Raw genomic sequence first — 23,487 nt, forward strand, 5'->3', positions numbered from 1 at the left:
CAAACGGACACAAGTTTACTTCAAGAATGAACAATTTGGCATGGATGAGTTTGCAGGGGCGTGTCTACATGGTGGCCAGGGGTGGCACAGGCCCCCCCTGAAATTTGCCTGGCCACCCCAGGTGCCCCCCCTACCAGATGTCTTGCCATAGGCTTGTTTTTATTAAATTTCTAATTTTAGGCGGTTTCTATAGTGTGATCTTAATGACAATGTCAAGAGCGCATAATGTTACGCGATCCATGTGCGCGAGGACGAATCTCTCCACTCCCAAGCGGATTTCCTTCACTCACACAAAACTGGACGTGTGCTTTTAACATACATCGTTCCACAAACACAACCCCCCCCCCCCATTTAAAATGCTCTAGACACGCCCCTGCTATGTGAACGGCCCTCTGTGGCGCGGCAGGATTTTCTGTCGGCTGCATTTAAATCCGCGTCTGAAGTTTCCCGCTCTGTTCAGCGTGCAGTATCACGTGCCTAAACAAATAGCACGTGCTGTCAGTGATTTCAACCACTAGAGGCTGCTCTTGCACTGTGTAATGACAGCAGACCCTTCTCAGCCGCTCCAGCAATGGACGCAACCCGGAAAATTATCGGCATGGATTTTTGTCGATAACTGATAGTTCCAGCAATCAACTATCGGTGCCGATTAATCGGTAAAACCGATACATCAGTCGACCACTAGATAGAAGTCTGTCTAATAATCCGATAGAAGGGTTAGACAAAGGAATTAAAATGTATACAAAGTATTATATAATTAGTAATAGAAATGCAAACATAATACGTTCTTGTTTGCCGACAGCATTAAGCAAATATGCACGATTGACAAACTTTATACCAAGGTAACACTTTAGAGTGTTACCTTGGCTTTATTTGAAAAAATATGATTCCCAATGCACACAAACTTCCCAGAATACTGAGTGCCCTATCGGTTACAGTGTTTACTTCCTTTTTAATTATATTTTTATTAAATATTTATTTATTTGTGAAAAATACTTTGTCATCTATTCTAAAGTATAAGTATGTTTACTTTACACATTTATTTTTTTAATCCATTTTCAAACGATTACAAATTTCTTGAATATTAATTAAAAACTAAAATTATCTCGGCCATCGGCCACCGTGCTTTCCAAGATATTGGCAGTCAAAAAAACACATATCGGTCGACCACTAAATTCTTCTCACCGAGTCACCGTCTTCCACCATTTTGGAGAATACCATGACACATGCGTCTTACGGGTTTGGAACGACATGAGGGTAATTAAAGACCGAATTTTCATTTTGGGGTGAATTTAAATAATTACTTTGTTCATTATGAGCAATGTTCCCTCTAAGCTGCGCAGCCGCACAGAAGAAGTAATGTGCAAAAATAAGTTGGGAAAGCCATTTAATTGTATTCTAGTAAAAACGAAAGAATTGCAATGATTGGGTAAACCGCTATAAAGTTGATGTCGCTATAGAGTTAGAACCGGTGAATGCGGTTTACAGGTTTCATAGAAAGAGAATGATGTGCACCAAATGAGTCGCTGTAGAAACCGAATACTTCAATGTTGCGGACGAAATAGTTCAACACGAGACCCAACGCAAACGCAATGACATGTGAAATAAAATGTCCTCATGCTTTAAAGAAGAGTGGCTTGATTAAGCGCTGGAAATAGCGGATGATATGATGCATTTAAATGTGTTAATACGCCCAGCTCGGCTGTGTTTACAGTGGTAACCAAGGAAACGCTGTATCACTGTTCCATAAGCGCCACCTGCTGGCAAAGAGTGAATCTGCATTTCATTCAGCCCACCTGCTGTTTCTGTTTCATACAGATGTTTTATGTAGCATAATTTCACAAAGCTAAAGCCAGGTCATTCTGTTTTTGCTTCAGATTTTGTCTTTAGGTCCAATATAAATCAAACATTGCACTTTTTCAATTCATGATTAAAATGCAGTGGTTGCCTCTAATTTCAAATGGCTATGAAAAATCAAGGTGCAACACAGAGTGAAGAATATGCAAATGCTATTTTATGTGATTTTTCAATTTCTGTACCTGAACATCTACAAACATAAAAACCTAAAGCATAATTTCATTTCTATTATTGTGCTATAGGCCTATATTTAATTGTGCCATTACTGGTAATTTGTTCATTTGTTCTTATTTACTGGCTGTCACTTGTCTTTAATAATGTTTAAACTTTATATTTATGTTTAATTGGTATCTAAAACATTGTTGTCAATCTTATTTATAAGAATACAAGATAACAGAAAAAAAAAAAAAACTATAACAGCAACTATTTAATTTTTTTGTGGCAGGGCCAGGAGAAAAAAAACCTTAGCGTTGGTTGATCCCTGTAGTGTATATTGTAACACAATTTATATTTTGAATAAACACTGTTCTTTTTAACTTTTTATTTATTAAAGAATCCTAAAAAATATCACATCAAACATTGTACTTTTTTTCAATTTGTGTTTAAAATGCAGTGGTTGCCTCTAATTTCAAATGGCTATGAAAAATCAAGGTGCAACACGGAGTGAAGAATATGCTAATGTTATTTTATGTGATTTTTTCAGTTTCTGTTCCTGAACATCTACGAACATGAAAACCTAAAGCATCATTTCATTTCTATTTTTGTGCTATAGGCCTATATTTAATTGTGCTATTGTAATTTGTTCATTTGTTCTTATTTACTGGCTGTCACTTGTCTTTAATAATGTTTAAACTTTATATTTATGTTTAATTTTGGCTAGTGATTTTTGCTGTGGTATCGAAATTGAAATAGAGAATTGTAAAATTTAATTGGTATCTAAAACATTGTCAATCTTATTTATTAGAATACAAGATAACAGAAAAAAAAAAAACTATAACAGCAACTATTTAATTTTTTTGTGGCAGGGCCCGTAGAAAAAAAACCTTTGCGTTGGGTGGTCCCTCGCTGTGGTATCGAAATTGAAATAGAGAATTGTAAAATTTAATTGGTATCTAAAACATTGTCAATCTTATTTATTAGAATACAAGATAACAGAAAAAAAAAAAAACTATAACAGCAACTATTTAATTTTTTTGTGGCAGGGCCAGTAGAAAAAAATCCTTAGCGTTGGTTGATCCCTGTAGTGTATATTGTAACACAATTTATATTTTGAATAAACACTGTTCTTTTTAACTTTTTATTTATTAAAGAATCCTAAAAAATATCACCGGTCCCAAAAAATATTAAGCAGCACAAGTGTTTCCAACACTGATTATAAATCAGCTTATTAGAATGATTTGTGAAGGATCATGTGACACTGAAATATCAGCTTTGCTTTACAGGAATAAATTATATTTTAAAGTATATTAAAATTGAAAACTTTTTATTTTAAATTGCAATAATATTTCACAATATTATTTAGTGAAATAATATTCAGTATTTTTTATCAAATAGATACAGCTTTGATGAGCATAAGAAACATCTTTAAAAAAAACTTTACTGATCCCAAACTTTTGAATGGCAGTGTATTATACTGTAAAACATGTTTTCTCAGGTAACCTAAAATGTACATCATTTAGTTACATCAAGGGTCAAATACTGTTCTTTTTAACTTTTTATTTATTAAAGAATCCTAAAAAATATCACAGGTCCCAAAAAATATTAAGCAGCACAAGTGTTTCCAACACTGATTATAAATCAGCTTATTAGAATGATTTGTGAAGGATCATGTGACACTGAAATATCAGCTTTGCTTTACAGGAATAAATTATATTTTAAAGTATATTAAAATTGAAAACTTTTTATTTTAAATTGCAATAATATTTCACAATATTATTTAGTGAAATAATATTCAGTATTTTTTATCAAATAGATACAGCTTTGATGAGCATAAGAAACATCTTTAAAAAAAACTTTACTGATCCCAAACTTTTGAATGGCAGTGTATTATACTGTAAAACATGTTTTCTCAGGTAACCTAAAATGTACATCATTTAGTTACATCAAGGGTCAAATAATACAAATATAAATAGCACATTAAAGTTCAAAGTTACACACTTTTTTGTGCGCGCGCTGTACAGGTATGGTATAAAAAGGTGGCCGAAATATCCGCCCAATAGAGAAAAGTTTTGCTCAGCAAGAAAAAAAAATTAGAGGGAACATTGATTATGAGTATTATTTGACAATGAAATATGACTTCAGATTTTGGTTAGGTTCAAATCAATCTGAATGAATTTTTAATGCTGGTCCTGCTGCGGCTATAAGGGGAAGCACAATAACAGCAGCGTTTGGAAGCTGTGAACTCACCTCCAGATGAGCCGAAGCCGGAGAAAGCACCACTCGGAGCACCGAAGCCCGGCGGCTGCTGCTGCTGCTGCTGCTGCTGCTGCTGCTGTGCCAGACCGCCGAACGACGGCGCTGTGCTCGCACCCGCTAGAGAGCCGAAGGATGGCGCGCTCTGAGGAGATGCGAACCTGAAACACACAAGCATGCGTCGAGTCAGAGCATGAACATGTGACACAGATGGCAGCGGGTTTATTTGGGTGAGTTATGCGGCGCGGCACAGGTGCGACACACACAGGATTAGATCACAGCACATATCACTAAAATAACCCACACCTCTGACCTCATCCGTCATAACACGACCTTAATCTCCAACACACATACATACATACACACACACACACGCATAATCTCTGCATAACCTACATCCTGCAACATTTCTGACAAACACGCTCATGTGAGCCGCTGCTGGAGATGAAAATGACAATAATCCAGCATTTAATTTCCTCATTCTGAGCGTCTGCACACAGATGCCACGACAAACCGCTCGACAACTTCATCTGATCAACTCGAGACACAAAATACATGCACATTCATCTATTCTGCTGTCTAACATGAACAATAAAACACAGCTCTGATTCCATTCATCACAAAGTAAAGCAAGCTCCAGCTTCACTGCACTGTCACACTTTCATCCAGTGTGTTTACATGCACTGGGCGAATCTAGTCTATTTTGCTTTCAGATCATGTCTGCTTTCAGACTAGTGGAAAGAAAACACCCAAAATACACAGAAAATATAGAAATCTGTAGATCAGTGTTTCTCAACCCTGGTCCTGGGCGCCCCCCCAGCACTGCACATTTTGTGTGTCTCCCTAATCAAACACACCTGATTCAACTCATTAGCTCATTAAAAGAAACTCCAGGACCTGAAATGGGTGTCAGATAAGGGAGACATTCAAAATGTGCAGTGTTGGGGGGCGCTCAGGACCAGGGTTGAGAAACACTGCTGTAGATTATATCTTTAAAGAGGTCATCGGATGCCCATTTTCCACAAGTTGATATGATTCTTTAGAGTCTTAATGAAAAGTCTGTAACATAATTTGGTTAAAATTTCTCAACGGTAGTGTAAAACAACACTGTTTTGACCGTCAAAAACAGCTGTTTTATTGCATGTCGCTTTAAATGCAAATGAGCTCTGCTCACCCCGCCCCTCTCTTCCGAGCCACTCTCTGAGAGACGTAATCTTTAGCCGCATTCATCGTGAAACTTGCTAACTAGCACATTATTAGTTAAGGCAATCGGCAAAGATTCGATAAAAAACCTTACACTCACTTCTTCTGGAGGTGAAGCTGGATCACGAATGATTCACGCGAAGATAAGACGCATTTATGTAGATCGCATTCCCTTCAGAAACAAATGTAATCCACGGCGTCTTCAGCGGCTCAGATGTCGGGAGTAAATGACGACTGCTATTTTCATTATTATATCCAACAACAAAACACCTCAATTGTTTAGGAGTCAAGCTTGTCTACATCTGCTGCGGCGGTGAAACAATGGCGGACTGATGACAGCTCACTCAGGGCGGGTCTAAGGTAAGACACCAGTCCAGTCTGTGCTGAAACACTACTGTCAATCAATCATGGGAGGGGCCTGTCTGTGTGACATCACACAGACAGGCATCTGAGATCGGCTCGATTTGAGAAAGGGGAAATGATTTAACGAGATGTTGATCTTTATCATTATAGGGTGGTTGTGTACACACACTGCCAACACACATTTCAGTTCAAACAACTTGTGTCGCATCCGATGACCCCTTTAAAGGTGGTGAGTTTGTTTCTCCACTTCAGCAGAACTGACATACTCCAAAACGTATAGTTTTATTCCTATCCTCTATATTCCGAAGGCTTGTTTATAAATAATTCACACTGATTTATACAACATTTTACTCCTGAAAACACGGTGAAAATGTGTTGATTTAACACAAATTCACATTAAAACCAATGTATTGCGCCGGACGAGGCAGCAGAGACTCACCCGAATCCGCCGACGTTGGCGGCTGTGGTTCCCTCACCGAACACCTTCCCTGAGGAGGAGCCCTGCGGACTGCCGAAGGAAGGGGCGGAGCCAAAGCCCGCTGACCCACCGAATGCTGGAGATCCGCCGAAAGTTGGAGGACTGCCAAAGACTGGTGCACTTCCGAAACCAGCTGCAGAACATCAGAGCAGAAGCACACACATTAGCATCAATTCAGACAGGAGAACAGGAAACACACCACATTGTTCAGGAAAGAGTCACTCACTGAACGCTCTGAAATTACAGCCATCTGAATAATTCAGTGAGTCATGTCATTGAATTACATTTACTGGACCGCCGACATTAAAGTAAATGCTTGTTTGGTTCCAGAAAAGATTCAAGCTGAATGTAAAAGACAACTGTGACTAACTAATTTATATCAATAAAAAATAAATAAACAAATAAAAATAAACATAAAACAATAAATAACAACAATAAATAATAAAATAAACAACAACAACAACATTAATAAAACTAAATCAACAATTTATTTAGCTTTATTAATGCTATTGTGTTAATATAATTATTATTATAATGATATAATTAATAAACTAAATAATATAATTAAATGAAAATAAATAAACAAGAAAACCAACAAAAATAATAATTATAAAAATAATAAAAGAACAACAATAGCAACAAAATGCCATAAAACAAAACAATAGAATTAAATTGAAATAATATAAACAAACAATATCATAATTATAAAAATGAAATATTCAAAATAATAAAAACAATAATAATACTCCTTGGCATTACAATGTAAAGTATTAAATGCATGCACAATTATCTATGAACTTGATAAACGTTGCAAATGCATCTTCCTATCCACAAACACATACCTTTCAAAGAAATGCAGATTTAAACAAAATATACAGTAAATTGCTCTAATAGAGATGTTTTTTTTGGTAATAGTGCATGCAATAAGGACGATACGTGTTTGTGGATCGAGTGGCATGCATGCATTGACAATCCTATTTGATTTACTTGGATTTTGAGACTTGATTGTCTGACTGAAGCACTGGCTTTCAACATGCTCCTCTATCTGACTGACTGATTCAGTAATGCACAAATGAAAAAATAAACAGCAGCTGATCTCAAATGCCACTGATTATGCAAAACATCACAACAATGTGCGCTTACACTGCAGGATCACTCAAATATTAATAAATTAAATGTACGGACACAGTGTAAGACGAGGATTTATCAGTAGTATTTCGTTGGGGTTCATACCAAAGTAAAAAAGGGTCTAGCGATACCCCTGGTCGGGATCAATCCAGCAACTTCTCAGTTAGCACCAGCCCTGAGCCTTTCAATTTCAATATCCTACACTTCTGTCGGAATTTCTGGAAATGGGCAATAATGAATAGTGCGCTTCCTAAAAACCCACCTGGTTGTTGTCCAAAGCCAAAACCAGAGGAGGATGCTGTGGTGGTGTTGCTGCCAAACATGGATCCCTGGCCAAAGCCTGAGCTGGACTGCCCAAAAACAGGAGCGCTGTTCTGGCCATAGAACCCAGTGCCAGAACTGGCTGCGGAGCTGGTGGCGCTGGCTACGAAAGAGAAGGAACTGGCACTGTGTGTGCTAGAGGATCCAAACAGTCCTCCTCCTCCGCTGTTTGTGGCTGACGTGGTGGTGGCTGCCGCCGGCTGCCCAAACCCAGAACTTGCGCTAAACGCCGGCTGCCCAAAACTAAAGCCGCTAGCAGAACCAGAGGCCGCAGGCTGGCCAAAACCGGCACTGGAACTCTGTCCGAAGGCAGGTTTTCCAAAGCCAGAGGTGGTAGAATTGGCACCAAAGACGGAAGACCCGAACACGGTGGTCGGAGCGGCAGAAGTGGGTTGTCCGAAGACTGAGGTTGGAGCTGCACTGGTGGTGATGGCTGCAGATGGGGCAGAGGAGGCTGCTGAAGTGACGACACTGGTGAGATTTATGGCTCCTACAGTCAGACTATCTGTGCCACCTGAAGTTGGGGCGAATATTGAGCCTGGTTTCTCGGATGTTGGAGCTGAGGATGGGGTGGTTGCTGGTGTCTCTTGGGGTGCAGGAGTGGTTGTGGAAGTGCTGGTGGTCTCAGGGGCAGTATCAGAGACTGGCTCTACTGCAGGAGGCTCGGAGACAGGCGCCGGTGTCTCAGATGGTGGGGTAACTGATGGAGGTGGTGCGGAAGAGACCTCGAGAGTTGGAGGAGTTGGGGGCTTGTTGGAAGGTGCTGTAGTAGGCTCATTACTGGTGGGAGCAGCGGCTTCAGTGACTGGTACAGCTGATGGAGCACTTAAGGTTGGTGGTTTAGGACTGGATTCTGGTGGAGGTGCTTTAGATTCAGTATCAGCGGAGGGAGCCGGCTCAGTTGAAGTTGTAGTTTCTGGCTGGAGGGACTTTGTTGGAAGAGTTTGCGTCTCTGATAGAGGTGCTCGCAATAGACTGCTGAAAGAAGTGGCAGCTGGTGGAAAGGAAGATGTCGAGGGAATGGTGAAACTTGGAGCAGTTCCCTCCTGTGGTTTAAAGGTGAACGTAGATGAGCCAAATCCTTGTGCCGTAGTCATCTTTGGAGCCTCTGCTGCAGTGCCTGTTGATTCTGATGAACTTCCAGTTTCTGCAAGCTTGATTTGTGCAGAACTGAAAGCAAATCCTGCAGATCCATTGCCAGGTTGTCCAAAAGTGAAACCCAAGGTGGTCTTGGGGGCTTCCTTTCCTTCCTCACTTTGGCCCACTCTTAAGCCAGAAAAGGAGCCGAGAGTTTCTCCAGCATTGCCCTGGGCTTTGGGAGCTTGAGGGAGTTTAGATGGCTCAGGAGGTTGTGTAGAGGAGCTCACACTCTGTGCAGGAGATGACAGTTTTGAAGTGAAGGAAAACGGCTCCTCAGACCCCACGGGACCAAACGTCATATTTGTTCCCGTGCTGCTTGCAAAAGAGAACTTGCCTGGTAGGCCAGAACTCTTTGCTATTTGCAAAAGTAGGAAAAAAAAGACATTTATTAAGAGAGCCCAATACCAATAAGCCAATGTGACCAATAAACCATTGGAAGGTCCAGAACCTGCAGAATCTCTGACATTCTGCACTGAATTTGAGGGTTATTTGGGGGAATTGTGCTAAGTGGATTTTAGCATAGGTATCATCAAATTAGCAAAAATTAAGCAAACACAAAAGGTGCAGAGGATGACAGCGGTCTAAATCAGTGCTTCTCAACCTTTTTGACTCCAAGGCCCCCCATTGGCCACAACAATATTCCAAACCCGACTGGCCTTTATTTAATTTACAGAAATTATTCAATTTTTTTCAATTATTTAATATTCAATTTAAAATTATTCAGAGGATTCAAAGATTAACATAAGCAACTAAAGTAATAATTAAAATAAAAAAAATTGAATTTTGGAATTCCATAAGTTATCTTGATTTTTTGTTTTATGTTATTCAAAAGATTTTGTCTTCATTTAAAAAATTTCAGGTTACTTTGAGGCCCATTTGGAAGCTTGCTAAAGCCCTCGGTTGAGAAACACTGCTCTAAATTATATGGACATTTCTGCAGATTCTTTCAGGCCCTCCTGGCCATTGGAATGGCACTGAAAACCTTGAAATTTTCTAACCAAAAGCAGTGTTAAAAACTTAAATATAGTAAGTAACATTATATATTTGCCTTTCTAAAATGACATGAGACACACATGGAGATGATACCTTGAGTGTTGTTGGTGTCCTGTGATGGAGGGGCAAAACTGAACCCTGATGACCTGTGAAACAGCAGATTCTGCATGTAAACCACATACTGGTGTTCATATTCATATGCAAACAATATAAAAGACATGCTTAATATTCCAGTACATCAAAAGTGTTGCTGAAGAGCCACTAACATATGGAGTAGAATCAGTAAATGCACAAATCTGAATAAACAATATAGACTAGATCAAGATAACTCATAACTAGATAAGTCATAATAGTCTCAATAGTCAATAACAACCATGAAGACCTGTATTGAGATTAGGGATGTAACGATTACCAGTTTGACGATAAATCGTGATAAAATACCCCACGGTTAGTATTACCGTTTCATATTTTAATTATCACTATAACCGTATTCAATTACCGCGATTTTGAACAACTGAGGATAAATACTGAAAAACTAAATTTTGTGTGCGGTCGCACTGGCACGACCACCGCATTGTTGAACTCATAAACGCTGCTTTTCTGTTGCATGTGAGAAACATCAAACGGCAAACGAAACTGAAAGCATAACGAAACTGCGCGACTCGAGTGTGGAGCCTGGTTTATACTCGCCGCGTCAGGAGCGCGGAGCTGTGTGCAGCAAAAATGACGTGAATATTGAGGAAACGATGGATGGGTTTCATGCTAAAGTAAAGTAAAAGACCGCTTTTTAAACCAAAGGTGAACATGTTGGTATTCTTGTGGGACAAAAACATGCAAGCACTGTCACCGACAGCAAGTTTAGTTTTACTTTTCATTTTGAAAAGCTTATCTTTGCTGTTTACCTCACGTTATGCTATGGAGGCTCTCTTTTTATTTATTTGATTCCTCAGTGTTTGCTAAACATTTTGTAATTTATTAGTCTGTATATAATACAGCATGTGGTGTATGCCATGCCTCAATCGTCTTATTCGTTTTTGTTAATAAACGTTTTATAAGCTAGTTTGTCATTGTATCTTACAGTTTTATTGTTATGCTTTTTAATCAAGTATAACAATGAATCCATGAATCCAAAGTGAAAAGAGTGTAGATCAAAAAACAGACCTGCTGTAAATTTTGACCGGTTGATGAAAATAAAGCTCTATTTGAACATTTACATTAGATATTTGATCATGCTATTAGATAAACTGTTGTCAGTCATGTTGTCATTTAAAATATGGACATCATTGGCAATGTTATTGTTTTAGTTATGCAAACAAAAACTCATTTTATTTGTAGTTTGTTGATTTTAAATGTAAAACTTGGTGAAATGATTTGTGTGTCAGTCTTTTTGAACATTTCCAGCACATTTCAACAACACCGTGATAATACTGATAACCGTGATCATTTTGGTCACTATAATCGTGATAAGAAATTTTCATACCGTTACATCCATAATTGAGATGAAGGTGGTCATTGTAATGATGTTTAGTAACTCACATAGCAGTAAATGAAAAGCCCTTTGAGTTTTTCTCACTGATGGATGAAGATGCTCCTGCGTCAGTTTTAGCAGCTCCACCTGTAGAAGCCCAGACAGAAACAAGCTCATTACGACACTCAAACCAGCATTACTCCACAGGTACTGGAGTACAAAGCAGTGCAGCCCTCATCTATTTAGCATTTATTCTCAGGGCTCGCAAAATTTCAAAAACCCTGGTAGCCCTTCAGGCAGGCATTCTTCAGGTTTTGGTAGCCCAAAATGAATTTAACTAGCCCGAATAAAAAAGAATAAAATAAAAAAAAAGACATTGGTTGAGCTTTACTGTGGACAAATTAGCATGATCAGCAAAAACTAGTAGCATTTAGGGATGTAACGATTCACTAAACTTACGATGCGATACAATTCACAATACAGATTACACGATACAATTTATTATATAATTTTTTTTACAAAATGATTTTTAAGACAAATTATAAATGAAAAGGTGTCCTTTTATTTCTCAGACAAAATGCTGCATATTTCTTTGTGAAATTGTTCTTAAATGTTTTAAAACGCTTGAATGTTTAAATCGGCAAGACTTAGAAACAAGTGCAAACAATCAACTATGATTCCGTTTCACCCCTACAAGCGAGTGACTAACGCGAATCAAGTTAGGAATTTTATATCACTATTCAAGATAGCCCGTCGGGATTTTGCGAGCCCTGATTCTACTTTATACTGAACAATTTGTACTACTCTGGGAACTCAGTCACACTCACCAAACACAAAACTACCTGATGTGGTCTGCGCCGGACCTGCCAGTGGCACGGAGACGTTTAATGCACCTTGAAAGGAATTCTGCAAGTAAAAACAATGGTTTCACCAAACGACAGATGTTTGCTCACTCTGGAGATGTTCGGTGTGTGATTTGTGAGTGGAAATCATTGTTAAATACACTGAATTCTGTTAAAAAGCAGTTTGGCGTTTCAATCAGCAGTAACTGTAGTGTTGTGATTGGTGTTTTGGAGCAGCTCATGTGCGACTTACTTTATTGGCCTCCACTGTCGCCAGAACCTGCTGAATCCCCTGAGCTGGAACAGACGCACTACAGACACACACAAAACGTGACTGAGTCATTCAGACAACTCAGGGGACAACTTCTAGTAATCAAACAGCACAGGGAAAACATTTCCAGGCAATTTTGTAAAAAGAGGAAACCATTATTTGAATCTGCTTCATTTATTTGATAAAAAAACTGCACAAAACAACTCCATAAGGCCCTTCAATCCCAAAGCGTGTACATTTAGAAAAATACCTAAAAAAATCTTTCACATTGACATTATATCGCTTTTCAATTTCTACTAAATTATACAATGTGAGGAGGTCAGAATGATCTCTCCCATCTCACTATACTGTTATCTTTTCAGCTAACGCAATAGAGGTTAAAGTTGTGGATTTTTATCATAACAGTATAATATTTTATAATAAAACCTTAGACCTTTCTAATGATTTATAGTTATAGGCTGCCTGCATGTTACTAGGTAACCTTGCAGTTAAAAAAAAAAAAAAGTTAAAATAAGTTTTCTAATTATTACATTGTTATATTTATTCTTAAACTCTAAATATTTTTTTAATAACGAAAGTATTACAATAGTAATATTGCGTTTTGCGTTTAATGCTTGCTTGCTTTTGGCTGGATGGAAATAGGCTAATGTGTGTGAAAATATTTACAGATGAATGCCTTTGTGTTCAGGGATGCATCTAAGAAACATCCTGACTATTTGAACAAAAGAGGTCTGATGCTCTGTGTTCATGTTTGTTTTTCCTTCCCATCCGAGTCTGTGAGCGTGATGCTCATACAGCACAGGAAGTTCACGTGGAAAGTGTCCTGCGGCTGTTCAGGACAAATAGCCACCGCTGCACTGGTCAGACAGACAGAGTGAGCAGGCAGAACGGCCGACGCTCATGTGACCACGATGATGATGATGATGATGAAGAGCAGTAACTGGAGCAAAGGAAGAGGAGAGATGTGCTCTGATAAACAGCCCAAGCACTTGAATCACAATTACCTCATTACAACGGTCACCTGACCTCTGCACGGCAAACAAAACTAATGAACACAAGAGTGTGTGTGAGGATGTTTCCCATCTGTCTTTCTGCATCAGTATGAGATCAATACAGACAGGATGAGAGACACACACACACACACAGGCAGAGACAGCAGTTTAGTGCATACTGCGCAGTACACACTGGGGAGGACAGTATCAATCTATGCAGGGCTTCAGACTGCAACTAAAATGGTTGCTTTTTTAGTTTTTGCTGAGATCGCCATTGGTGACTATATACTTAAACATTTGCATGTAATGTCTTTTTCCTGTTTGTTTTGCGATCACATCTTTTGTTATGTTGACGTAATAACCTGAGACGATGCGCAAAGTTTTAATGACAAAAAGACTTTCAAACGGTCCTCATCTCTGCCAAACAGCAGCGTTGACAGCACACCTGCTAAAAGCAGCTCCAGTTGTGCAGCATGAGAGAGATTGAAAATGACGGAGACGTGCAAAGTAAAAGTGCAGAAGATCAATGTCGATTTCGTGCATGAACTACAACAGGTAAAGCTGTCAGCTGTGTTGACATTAACAATATCGTTAACAATTCTCATATAGAATTGATACTAATATGGCTCCTTGCTATCAAGATCTTTAGTCTATATGCTGTTCTCACATAATGCATTAACTTAATATTATTTGTAGTACACTTGCTGTCAAATAAATCACAATAAGCTTTGTGCTTCGTTACCTCTAAAAGTATCAGCTTTAAAATTCTACCAAATTCATAAAATTCAAACAATAAATACCATTTTGGCACTCTTTAATGCGACACGAGCGATTGAACATGATAGTATGACTGAAATGTTAAAGTGTTTATTCTGTGGCACCCAAAAAGGGTAAAGGCATAAAAGCTCATTCACTTCAAGGATAATAACCATAAAGATTAACTATAAAGTTTTAATAATCGTTCTAAATATATTACAATATTCACCGACTTTAAAAAGCTTGAGCATTTAAAGCATCACATGACAAAACTGCAGAGCATGGTTATAATAAACAGAACCTTATTGTCTGCTGGTGTGGATGCTATTGCTAATATAAGTTATCGATCTTGACATGAACGGGTCTTAATTTGTGCAGAAATTCAGATAAAAATGGTATTAAATAATAATGTGATAATGTTTGAATTCAATGCAAACTAATTTTTGAATGCCGTACAGAACAGTTAAAAGTTTGAAATGCTAGTATACTACATGCTATTCGTGTTCTCACTACATTTGTCGCAAGACCTCACTATACAGGAAATAAAGGTGTTTGAATTAAACCCAGTGTCAAAATGAGTATCTTCTAGCAGTCTGATCAAATAATGAGTCAAGAAAGAGATTGCATCTCAGTTCACAGAGTGCAAAAAGTGTGACTACTGTGGTGGTCTGCAGCTCTGAACACAGCCACAGCCGCATGCGTGTGTGTGTACCTGTGTGCAGCCGCTGCCTCAGGCCGAGCAGCTCAAGCGTTAATAATACATGTGTCTGGGTTAAAGTTGCATGGGACACATGGTCTTGTGCATTCACACAGATGAGGCATCTCGCTGCTCGCATGTAACACAACGCTTAGACATCAGATACACCTCTGCTGAGCTCATACAGCGTGAGTCAGGCCGTCAGTGCAGGAAATTATGTCAAATCATGTCGTTCACAATGCTAAGCACAAACGCTTACAACCTACTGTGTGTGTCAGTGCACAACACTGGACAAAACACACACCTTCACAACAACAACAATGTTAATGCTAACTATAATGATAACTGCAACATTAATGATAACGACAACTATAACAACTTCTATAACATTTATGACACTGATAACTACAACCATAACCTAAATAATAAAGATTCTGAAAACTGTAATGACTAAAACATTAACAATAACTGCATGTAACTACAACTACATGTATAATACAATAACTACATGTACTATAAGTGTTACGATAACCAAGTATAGCGATAACGTTAACAATAACTGTAACTATAACTAATGATACTGATATTTAAAGTGATAACTAAAACAATGATGCCTGTGATGATATTATTATAGTGATGTTATTGTTAATGTTAACAACTACAACTGTAATAACTATAATAAAACTATAAAAATTACAATAAAACTATAATAATAACTTAATACTGACAACTATAGCAAAAAAATGCCAACTAAGTTTACTATAACCAATAATAACCATAACAACAACTACAATAACACTGACATTTATAAGTAAAATGTTACCGATACCTTTGATAACTGTTATCATTTACATTACGGTTATTGTTACAACTATAACTAATGACAACTATATTAATAATCAGTGACTATATTGACGTTTATATACTGACATTTGTAGTGAACACTAAAACATTAATGACTGTAATAACTATAACTAAAATGTAAATAGTAATGTTAATGACAACTATAATGATTGTTATTGTCAATAATGATAACTATAACACTGACCGCAAGTTACACTTCATTTTAAGGCGTCCTTGTTACAGTGTAATAACACAAATAAACACGAAGTAATAGTTATTAACAACATATACATACTATAGGGTTAGGGTTTGGTTAAAGGTTATTTCCTTGTAACTGTTATTACTAAGTACATGTATTATTAAGTACATGCAACAATGATCCTGTAAAATACACATAATAAACACACTAGCAGGCAGCAAATGATTCATATCCATATTCAAACAACTGCAAGTCAGTCACCTGATAGAAAAACCAAACACTAATGTGCTGTGATGGACAGATGTATGGTCATGTGACCGTCCAGTCCAGCAAATGTCAAATGCTGGTTTATGAATATTCAAAGCTCTTCAAGCTTTAATCCTTTAACATGCATTTCTACGTTTAACAGAGAGCTGATGCCGGTCTCATTGGTCAGCACACGTGTAACGCGTCCAGCTGCTGTTGTTCATCACGCAGCGCTGCAGATAAGAGGGTCTGAGCGCGCTCACAATGTGGTCTAAACACACCCCTTAGGGCAGATGAGCTCATGTGTAAGGTTAAAACAGAACGCCGTACACACAGAGCCCATAATAAACACAGACTCAATCTGACCGTGACGACGACCTCATTTTAGATGCACAGAGAGGATTTCACACACACACACACACACACGCGCGCGCAGCGAATGAACATCAGATTTGTTCTGAGCACATGCTTCTGTTGTGCATAACGTGTGTGTTATGTGCCGTGAGCTCTCTGCCACAGCAAATTAACTACTGTGGTTAAAAAGACAAAACAACCCAGTCTGAGGCATTCTGCATGCATTTCCAATCTGTACTGAAGAAGAGCAACCAGCAGTGCTGTATTCAGTGTGAAAATATATAATAAAAATGGCCCATAATCCCCCTGCTGTGGTTCTCTCACCTGATGAGAGTGGACACAGGTATGTGCGGACCTTCATCCTTCAGTTCCTGTACGTTCACCACCTGAGGAACCGTCTTGAGCGTGGACTCCGTCAGAGACGCTCCTGAAGAAAATGACAGAGACAGACTGTAATAAACACACGGACGAGCATGTATAGCCCACAGCAGCAGAAGTGATATTCTAACATTAAATTAATTTAGTACACATGTCAGATGTCACATTTCGGATCACTGTGACATCTGCACATCCACGTGTTTCACAGCCTTCAATATGAGCTCCGGGAAAAGTCAATGATTACTTAATTACACCATTATATAATGCTTTCGGGTGGTTGACAAGTCACACTACAAAGAAGCATCCCCTATTTTCCATTTGAAGTGAACAATGTTTTAAACACTACACAATGGCACAAAAAACAGTGGAAAATTCTTAAAAATTCTGTTCTTATACAACTAATAAATGTGGCTTTTATGAGTTAGTTTTCTTAGAGATGTACATGGAATGTAAAAACCTAACAGGTGATTCAATTATGAATATAAATGGTAAACAGAGACATAACCAACAATAAACAATTTCACTCATACTGCAGGCTTGTACATTAATTATTCATAAAAAAAAAAAAAAACTCATGTCCATGTTTATTTATATAAAACGTTTACGTTTTAGAAAGAAGTCTCTTCTGCATACACCAAGGCTGCATTTATTTGAAAAAAAAAAATCTGTAAAAATTTAGAAACATTCTTACAGTTTAAAATAACGGTTTTATATGTGAATATATGTTAAAATGTATTTTATTGCTGTGATCAAAGCTGAATTTTCAGCATTATTACTCCAGTCTTCAGTGTCACATGACCCTTTCAGAAAACATTTCTGATTATTATCAATGTTGAAAACAGTTGTGCTGCCCAATATTTTGGTGGAAACTGTGATGCAGTTTATTTTTCAGGATTTTTTGATGAATAGAAAGTTCAAAAGAACATTTTGATCATTTTATATTACATTTTAAATGTAAACACATACGTTACATTATAAATGTCTTTACTGCCACTTACATTTTTTGCAAGGTAGTGTAGATACATCTACAACAATAATTAACAGTCCAAATATGATATAGGTCTGACATAGAGTGTCGCCCCCTAGTGTATAGATAAGACTGATGGAGACTTACTGATAACTAATATGACATCTGATGCAAATGCATAATCATAAAGACTATAATATTACAGATCAGTTCGACAGTTTAAAATAAAACAAATCACTCACTGGCTGAAATTATAAAAATGTGTGTATGGTGTGTAAATGTGGATTATAACAGATCTGAAGGACAGTATGTTTGTACCTGGTTTCTGGCTGGTCATATGTCGGCTGAGGGCGGCCCTTGCTGCAGCCTGGGGGGCGGGGATTGTGGTGGGCGTGATCTTTTCTGTGGGTGGAGCTCCATGCTTGACTGTTTTTGTGGCTAATGCTGTGCTATCTGCACTGTCCATGTTTATCCTTGGTGCTGCAACACATGCAAAAGACGTTGCAAAGACTATTAACAAGACCAGAATCATGTGTTGAGGTGCGGTTTGAACCTCACCGGGGCTAATGACAGGTATGGGGACGGTCTGGACTCTGCTGAATGGACTGGACTGCATACTGAAGCCCGGCTGTATGGAGGGTGTACGGACCACCGCGGGGTGTCTTGGGACGGAAGGCATCAGCACTGGGATGGGGGCCGGCTCGTCCTCTTCCTCTGCCACTGCCAGCGAGTCCTCTGGCTCCAGAGGCTGAGACAAAGACGAGCTGGAGCTCACCTCGTCCAGATCCTCACAGAACTGAGGAGACAGGAAGGCTGACCGTGACAGGTTGGCTGAGAAACAGAGAGACATATGAGACAGACATATGAGACAAACAGGGGTGTCCGGCATGTATCGTGTACAATACAATATCTCACACAGGTCGTTTTTGCAGGGAAAAAAAATAAAAAACAGTTCCAAACAAAGCCAAAACTGTCCGAGTAAACATCTCTGAGTAACACACAGAAGTGTTTAGTTCCTGAATTAATCAGTTTTTGATTTATTTGCTTTGATCCTGAATGAATCAGCCTTTTGAACAAAACAGTTGAATGAATGATTCACCGACTAACTCAATAAGACAGAGGCATCTTTCATAAAAAAAAAAAAATCATATTTCAATATTGTTCAATATCAAAATATTTTGAAAACATTAATCTCATAGCATTATTTATGCAACTGTAATTTCAGTGTAAATATATCCAAGCACTGTCATAGATGTCACTTCTTCAGGGCAATTTAATTTGATTGGTGACATCGTAGCGGGTCTTATTTTTCTAATTAAATTTACTGATTGAAGATAAGAACTTGACAAAAGATGACGCAAACATCTAATAAAGGTTAGAATAAAATGCCTTTTTTTAAAAAGGAAAAAAATTCCCTGTAAATCAATTTAAGATGGCAAATGTCACCCTTTAATGAAAAAGTTTCTTGTACACGAGCCATGCACAGAATATGAATAATATGAAAAGCTTGTCCATGACATGCCTAAAGCAGCCAAGAACCAGCACCAAAACCCACCCAGCAAAACACTGCCTTACAGCTATCGACAAAATCACAAAAAATATTGAGATATCAATTATTTTTTATCAATGTAACACCCCTAGATGCACAATCGCATCACAAGCACACACAGTTGATGTACCTGGAGCTGTGGAGTGAACCGGTGGGGTCTGTCGCTTTGACAGGAAGTTCCTCAGCTGAGACTGTTTGGCTGGGGTCATTTTAGCTGCATACACACACACACACGACATCAGGGAGGTCAAACGAGAACAACATCTCACTGCAGCTCATCTGTGAGTAGGGGTGCTCCGATTAATCGGCTACCGATCGCTATCGGTCGATAATCGCTTTGGGATGTTTGATCGGCAGTCTCTATAAAGGTCAATCTCAAAAAAACGATCTCAAGCTCATGACGCGCCTGCCGTGAGAGGTTTGGCATGACATGCAGCGGCACCGTCTCAGTCTGTCCGGCGCGGGTGAAATAATTATAATGATGAAGGTGAGGTACAATTCATATTTCTTCATTAAATAAAGTAATTTTGAAAACTTTCTGTGAGCCATAATTTCACAAACAGCATGAGTGCATCGCCGCGTGTGCCCTCTCGCTCTCTCAAAACGAGCAAATGGCTTCAAATCACATCTGCACTATAAGCCAGTCGCACTTGACACAGGAACTGTCACAATCGAGTCACTAAAGTTTATAAATTGCATTTCTCTTTAATTCTTGCCAGTGTTTAAACCATTTAGCGCTCTCGCGCTCTCCTGGAGACGGTGCGCTCATGTACACAACAAAAATGCAGTGCATGATCAAACATTTAGGTGAGATAAATATACATTTTTGAAAAATGTCAAAAAAAAATGCTGCCCACCACCCCTCAAATTAAAAAAATCCCCTCTCACAAGAGTCACCTAAGAGGAACTCTTTTTTAAAAATGAAATTAAGGCCCTGAATAAATGTCTAAAAATCTTGATTGGATCATCACTAATTCTATATGATGAAAAGAAGGCTTTAAAAAGATCAGTATCGGTGATCGTATTGGCAGATACTGCTTTCTGTGATCGACGATCGGTGATCGGCCTCAAACATCCTGATTGGAGCACCTCTATCTGTGAGCAGAATCATCTACAGTCTAATGGCATGAGCAATTCAGACTGTACTGATGAACATGAGATGACTGAACTGTGGCGAACACAAGCAGATCTTACATGGTGATTTGGCAGGAGCTTTAGGTGTTGTTTCCAGGCTGGCCTTTAGAAGAGCGTCCTTCAAACTCTCCAGCTCACTGTCCAGACTGTAAAACACACAGAACACGTGAATCTGGATGCTTCCAGTTTCCCCCCAGGATGATGCTGCAAACACATCTGAAATTCAAGTTGTACAACATGTTATTCATGAACTGCTTCAAACTCAATCATAAACCTATGTGGCTTTTTCTGCTGTCAGATGCGCGTGATATTCAGTGCATTTGAGACGTTTTCCTCAGTGCACAACTTACATCTTACACTGCTATACTCATCGGTAAATATTACAAAAAAGTATTACCACTGTGAATAAATGAGTATCCTGACAGCAAGAATCATAAATAATTATCCCACCGAGTCTACATTTAACTTCACAGACGTCAGTGAATGAGTGCTGGTGCACGTGTCTGATGAAGAGTCACCCATATGTCTCGAACAATCACTGTTGATGAGAACATGCATTAAAATTATTCTTTCCCTTTCTGGAGCGCCAACTTGTTCTTGTGATTGGTTATTGTGATTTGAGCAGCACGCTAACTGAGCTTTTTTTGCCTGCTGGATGTTTGGAATTTGTGTTTCTTTTCTGGCTTATATTGCTTAACTATATCATACAATATAAACATAATTCAGATTAAGGCTCAACACACAGTGGATATAAAATCATAGCCTATTCTGTGAAAATAAATTAAAATTTGGCCTGTCAAGCTATTTAGTTTTTAATTAATTACGTGACGTGCCGATTAATTAAGCTAATTCATTGCAAATTAAATGCACCAAATTAATGCATCAGCAGCCCTAATAATATTTATATCATCATATTAATACAAGGCCGTAACAATATCTTGAACACTGAGGATACCTATTATTTATTTATATTTTTATTTATTTAATAAAGCATAAAGAAAAGGAACCGTAAATGAAATTCTAGGTCTAATTCTAGTTGGGAAGTCATTTTGAAATATGCATACATTCACTCTTATTGGCATGCCTAATATGTCGAAAATGCTAAACGTTTCTTGTCTTGTTCCTTTTAGTTGGGAATTACATTCATCTTGATACCATTTTTGAGAAAAATGGTGGATAACATCTCTGTCATTAAACACTTGCCTCCACTGCCCCCTACCTCCATCTTACGCTCTGCTTCTGTGACCAGTAAACCCCGCCTACTTTGATTTGATTGGTCATGTGCTGTTAGATGGCTGAGGCAGACCAGCCTAAAAATTTAAATAAAAATAAAAAAAATCTCATCCTGATAATAAACTTAAATGAATAATTATAAAATTAATTGGGAGGCAATTTGGCCATTTCTAATTATTGGGCGGACCTTGTCCCCCTCAACGCCTATGGTGGTTACGGCCCGGAGTTATAATCATTGGTAGTAACTGATTACATGTAATCTGGATTAGACCAGATTCCAAAAATTATGTACTTGTAATTAGATTAAATTACATTTTAAAATTCTTGTAATCAGAATACATTTACTTTTTTATTGATTACATGATTTCATATTCACTCAATAGCAATAAATTATTATAATAATTATTATTGACTCCACCTAATTCCTCTTTCATTTTTTTTTTTTTTTTTTAAACGATCCATTCTATAATAGCCTAGTGCTTCTATACATTCAGAAAGTCTTCCAGTTTGTAGACATTCACACAGAGATCAGTCACTAGTCAGGTGGCTACACAGCATTTGACCACTGGATTTACAAAAAGCATTTCAGGTTTAAGAAGTGTTTCAACATTGCATCAACAACTAATGAACACATTCATTTTTTTTTTAATTATCACTCAATAGGTTATTTGACCATGTATTACTACATCTTTGGAAGGATTTTGTCTTTCAAAGAGATTAAAATGCACAAATTCACATCATTTCTTATTTACATGTAATGCAAGGATTCGTAAACATTGTCATTTGAACCTCTTTCATCTAATATATTTACCTGAAGTACCCATGGATGGTTTAAAATAAATATTTTAATTATTATGTATCACATTTGCATGTTCAAGGATGACATACAGGTAAACAAATATAATTTTTTTTATATAATTTATAAACATTTTTATTTTTAAAAATACATAATTTTTTTACTTTTCAAATGACTTAATTTACATTTTTATGATTTCATTTATATTTAGCTTTTCATTAAACTCACAAACCCCTTGCAGTTCCTACACGAACCCCAGTTTGGAAAACCTTGACGATCAGATTCAGTAACAGACTACAATTCGTAAGTAATCTATCCAACTCTGATAACTGGTTATAGGCCATATTTTCTAATTTTAGTCATTATTATCAGCAAAACTCACTATCGGTTGACCATGATGCTCTGCACGGCAGACATGCACTCTCACCTCTGTCCTGAAGGGGTAGAGGGTGTCAGGCTGGTGAAGCTCCACACTGACGTCCCCCTGTAGAGCCTCAGTTTGTGCAGGTCACTCTCCAGCCGGTCAAGACGCTGCTTCTGCTGGTTGATGATATCCAGGTTATTGGCCAATGCTGCAAACAGAGCCTCTCTCTCCGGGATGATCATGTGCCTTCAGGAGCAAACACTGACACTCAGGCATACGGACGAACAGATGTGTGCTAATAAAACACAATATCACAGCTGCTCACCTCAGCTTTTTCTTCTTCTCCAAGTGCTTCTCCCACTCCACGTCCAAAACGTCATTCACGTCTTCCATGGCAAACTTCACATACTGGTACAAGCGGCGGATTTCCTGTGGCAAAAACACACTTTCAGCACACGTTATCCTTTTAAATGATGATCTAGTTATTCGAGGTGGTGACGAGA

The 23,487-nt window shown here is 38.1% G+C and overlaps 1 protein-coding gene across 1 annotated transcript in view; it reads right to left on the reverse strand.

Moving 5' to 3' along the window:
- The window catches only part of LOC107562326 (nuclear pore complex protein Nup214-like), a 48,203-nt gene that overhangs the window by 4,299 nt on the left and 20,417 nt on the right, over positions 1–23,487 (reverse strand). The window contains exons 18-31 of the mRNA XM_016246959.1: positions 23,310–23,413; positions 23,048–23,230; positions 20,652–20,737; positions 19,588–19,671; positions 18,467–18,739; positions 18,227–18,388; positions 16,888–16,990; positions 12,459–12,516; positions 12,191–12,269; positions 11,432–11,510; positions 9,989–10,041; positions 7,704–9,257; positions 6,275–6,455; positions 4,264–4,430 (exon numbers count right to left, since the gene is read on the reverse strand). Coding sequence (XP_016102445.1) covers positions 4,264–4,430; positions 6,275–6,455; positions 7,704–9,257; positions 9,989–10,041; positions 11,432–11,510; positions 12,191–12,269; positions 12,459–12,516; positions 16,888–16,990; positions 18,227–18,388; positions 18,467–18,739; positions 19,588–19,671; positions 20,652–20,737; positions 23,048–23,230; positions 23,310–23,413 — 3,166 coding nt within the window. The remainder of the gene's footprint in view (positions 1–4,263; positions 4,431–6,274; positions 6,456–7,703; positions 9,258–9,988; positions 10,042–11,431; positions 11,511–12,190; positions 12,270–12,458; positions 12,517–16,887; positions 16,991–18,226; positions 18,389–18,466; positions 18,740–19,587; positions 19,672–20,651; positions 20,738–23,047; positions 23,231–23,309; positions 23,414–23,487) is intronic.

Source organism: Sinocyclocheilus grahami, unplaced genomic scaffold (assembly GCF_001515645.1).
Source record: "Sinocyclocheilus grahami isolate Dianchi unplaced genomic scaffold, SAMN03320097.WGS_v1.1 scaffold818.1, whole genome shotgun sequence".
Lineage (NCBI taxonomy): Eukaryota > Metazoa > Chordata > Actinopteri > Cypriniformes > Cyprinidae > Sinocyclocheilus > Sinocyclocheilus grahami.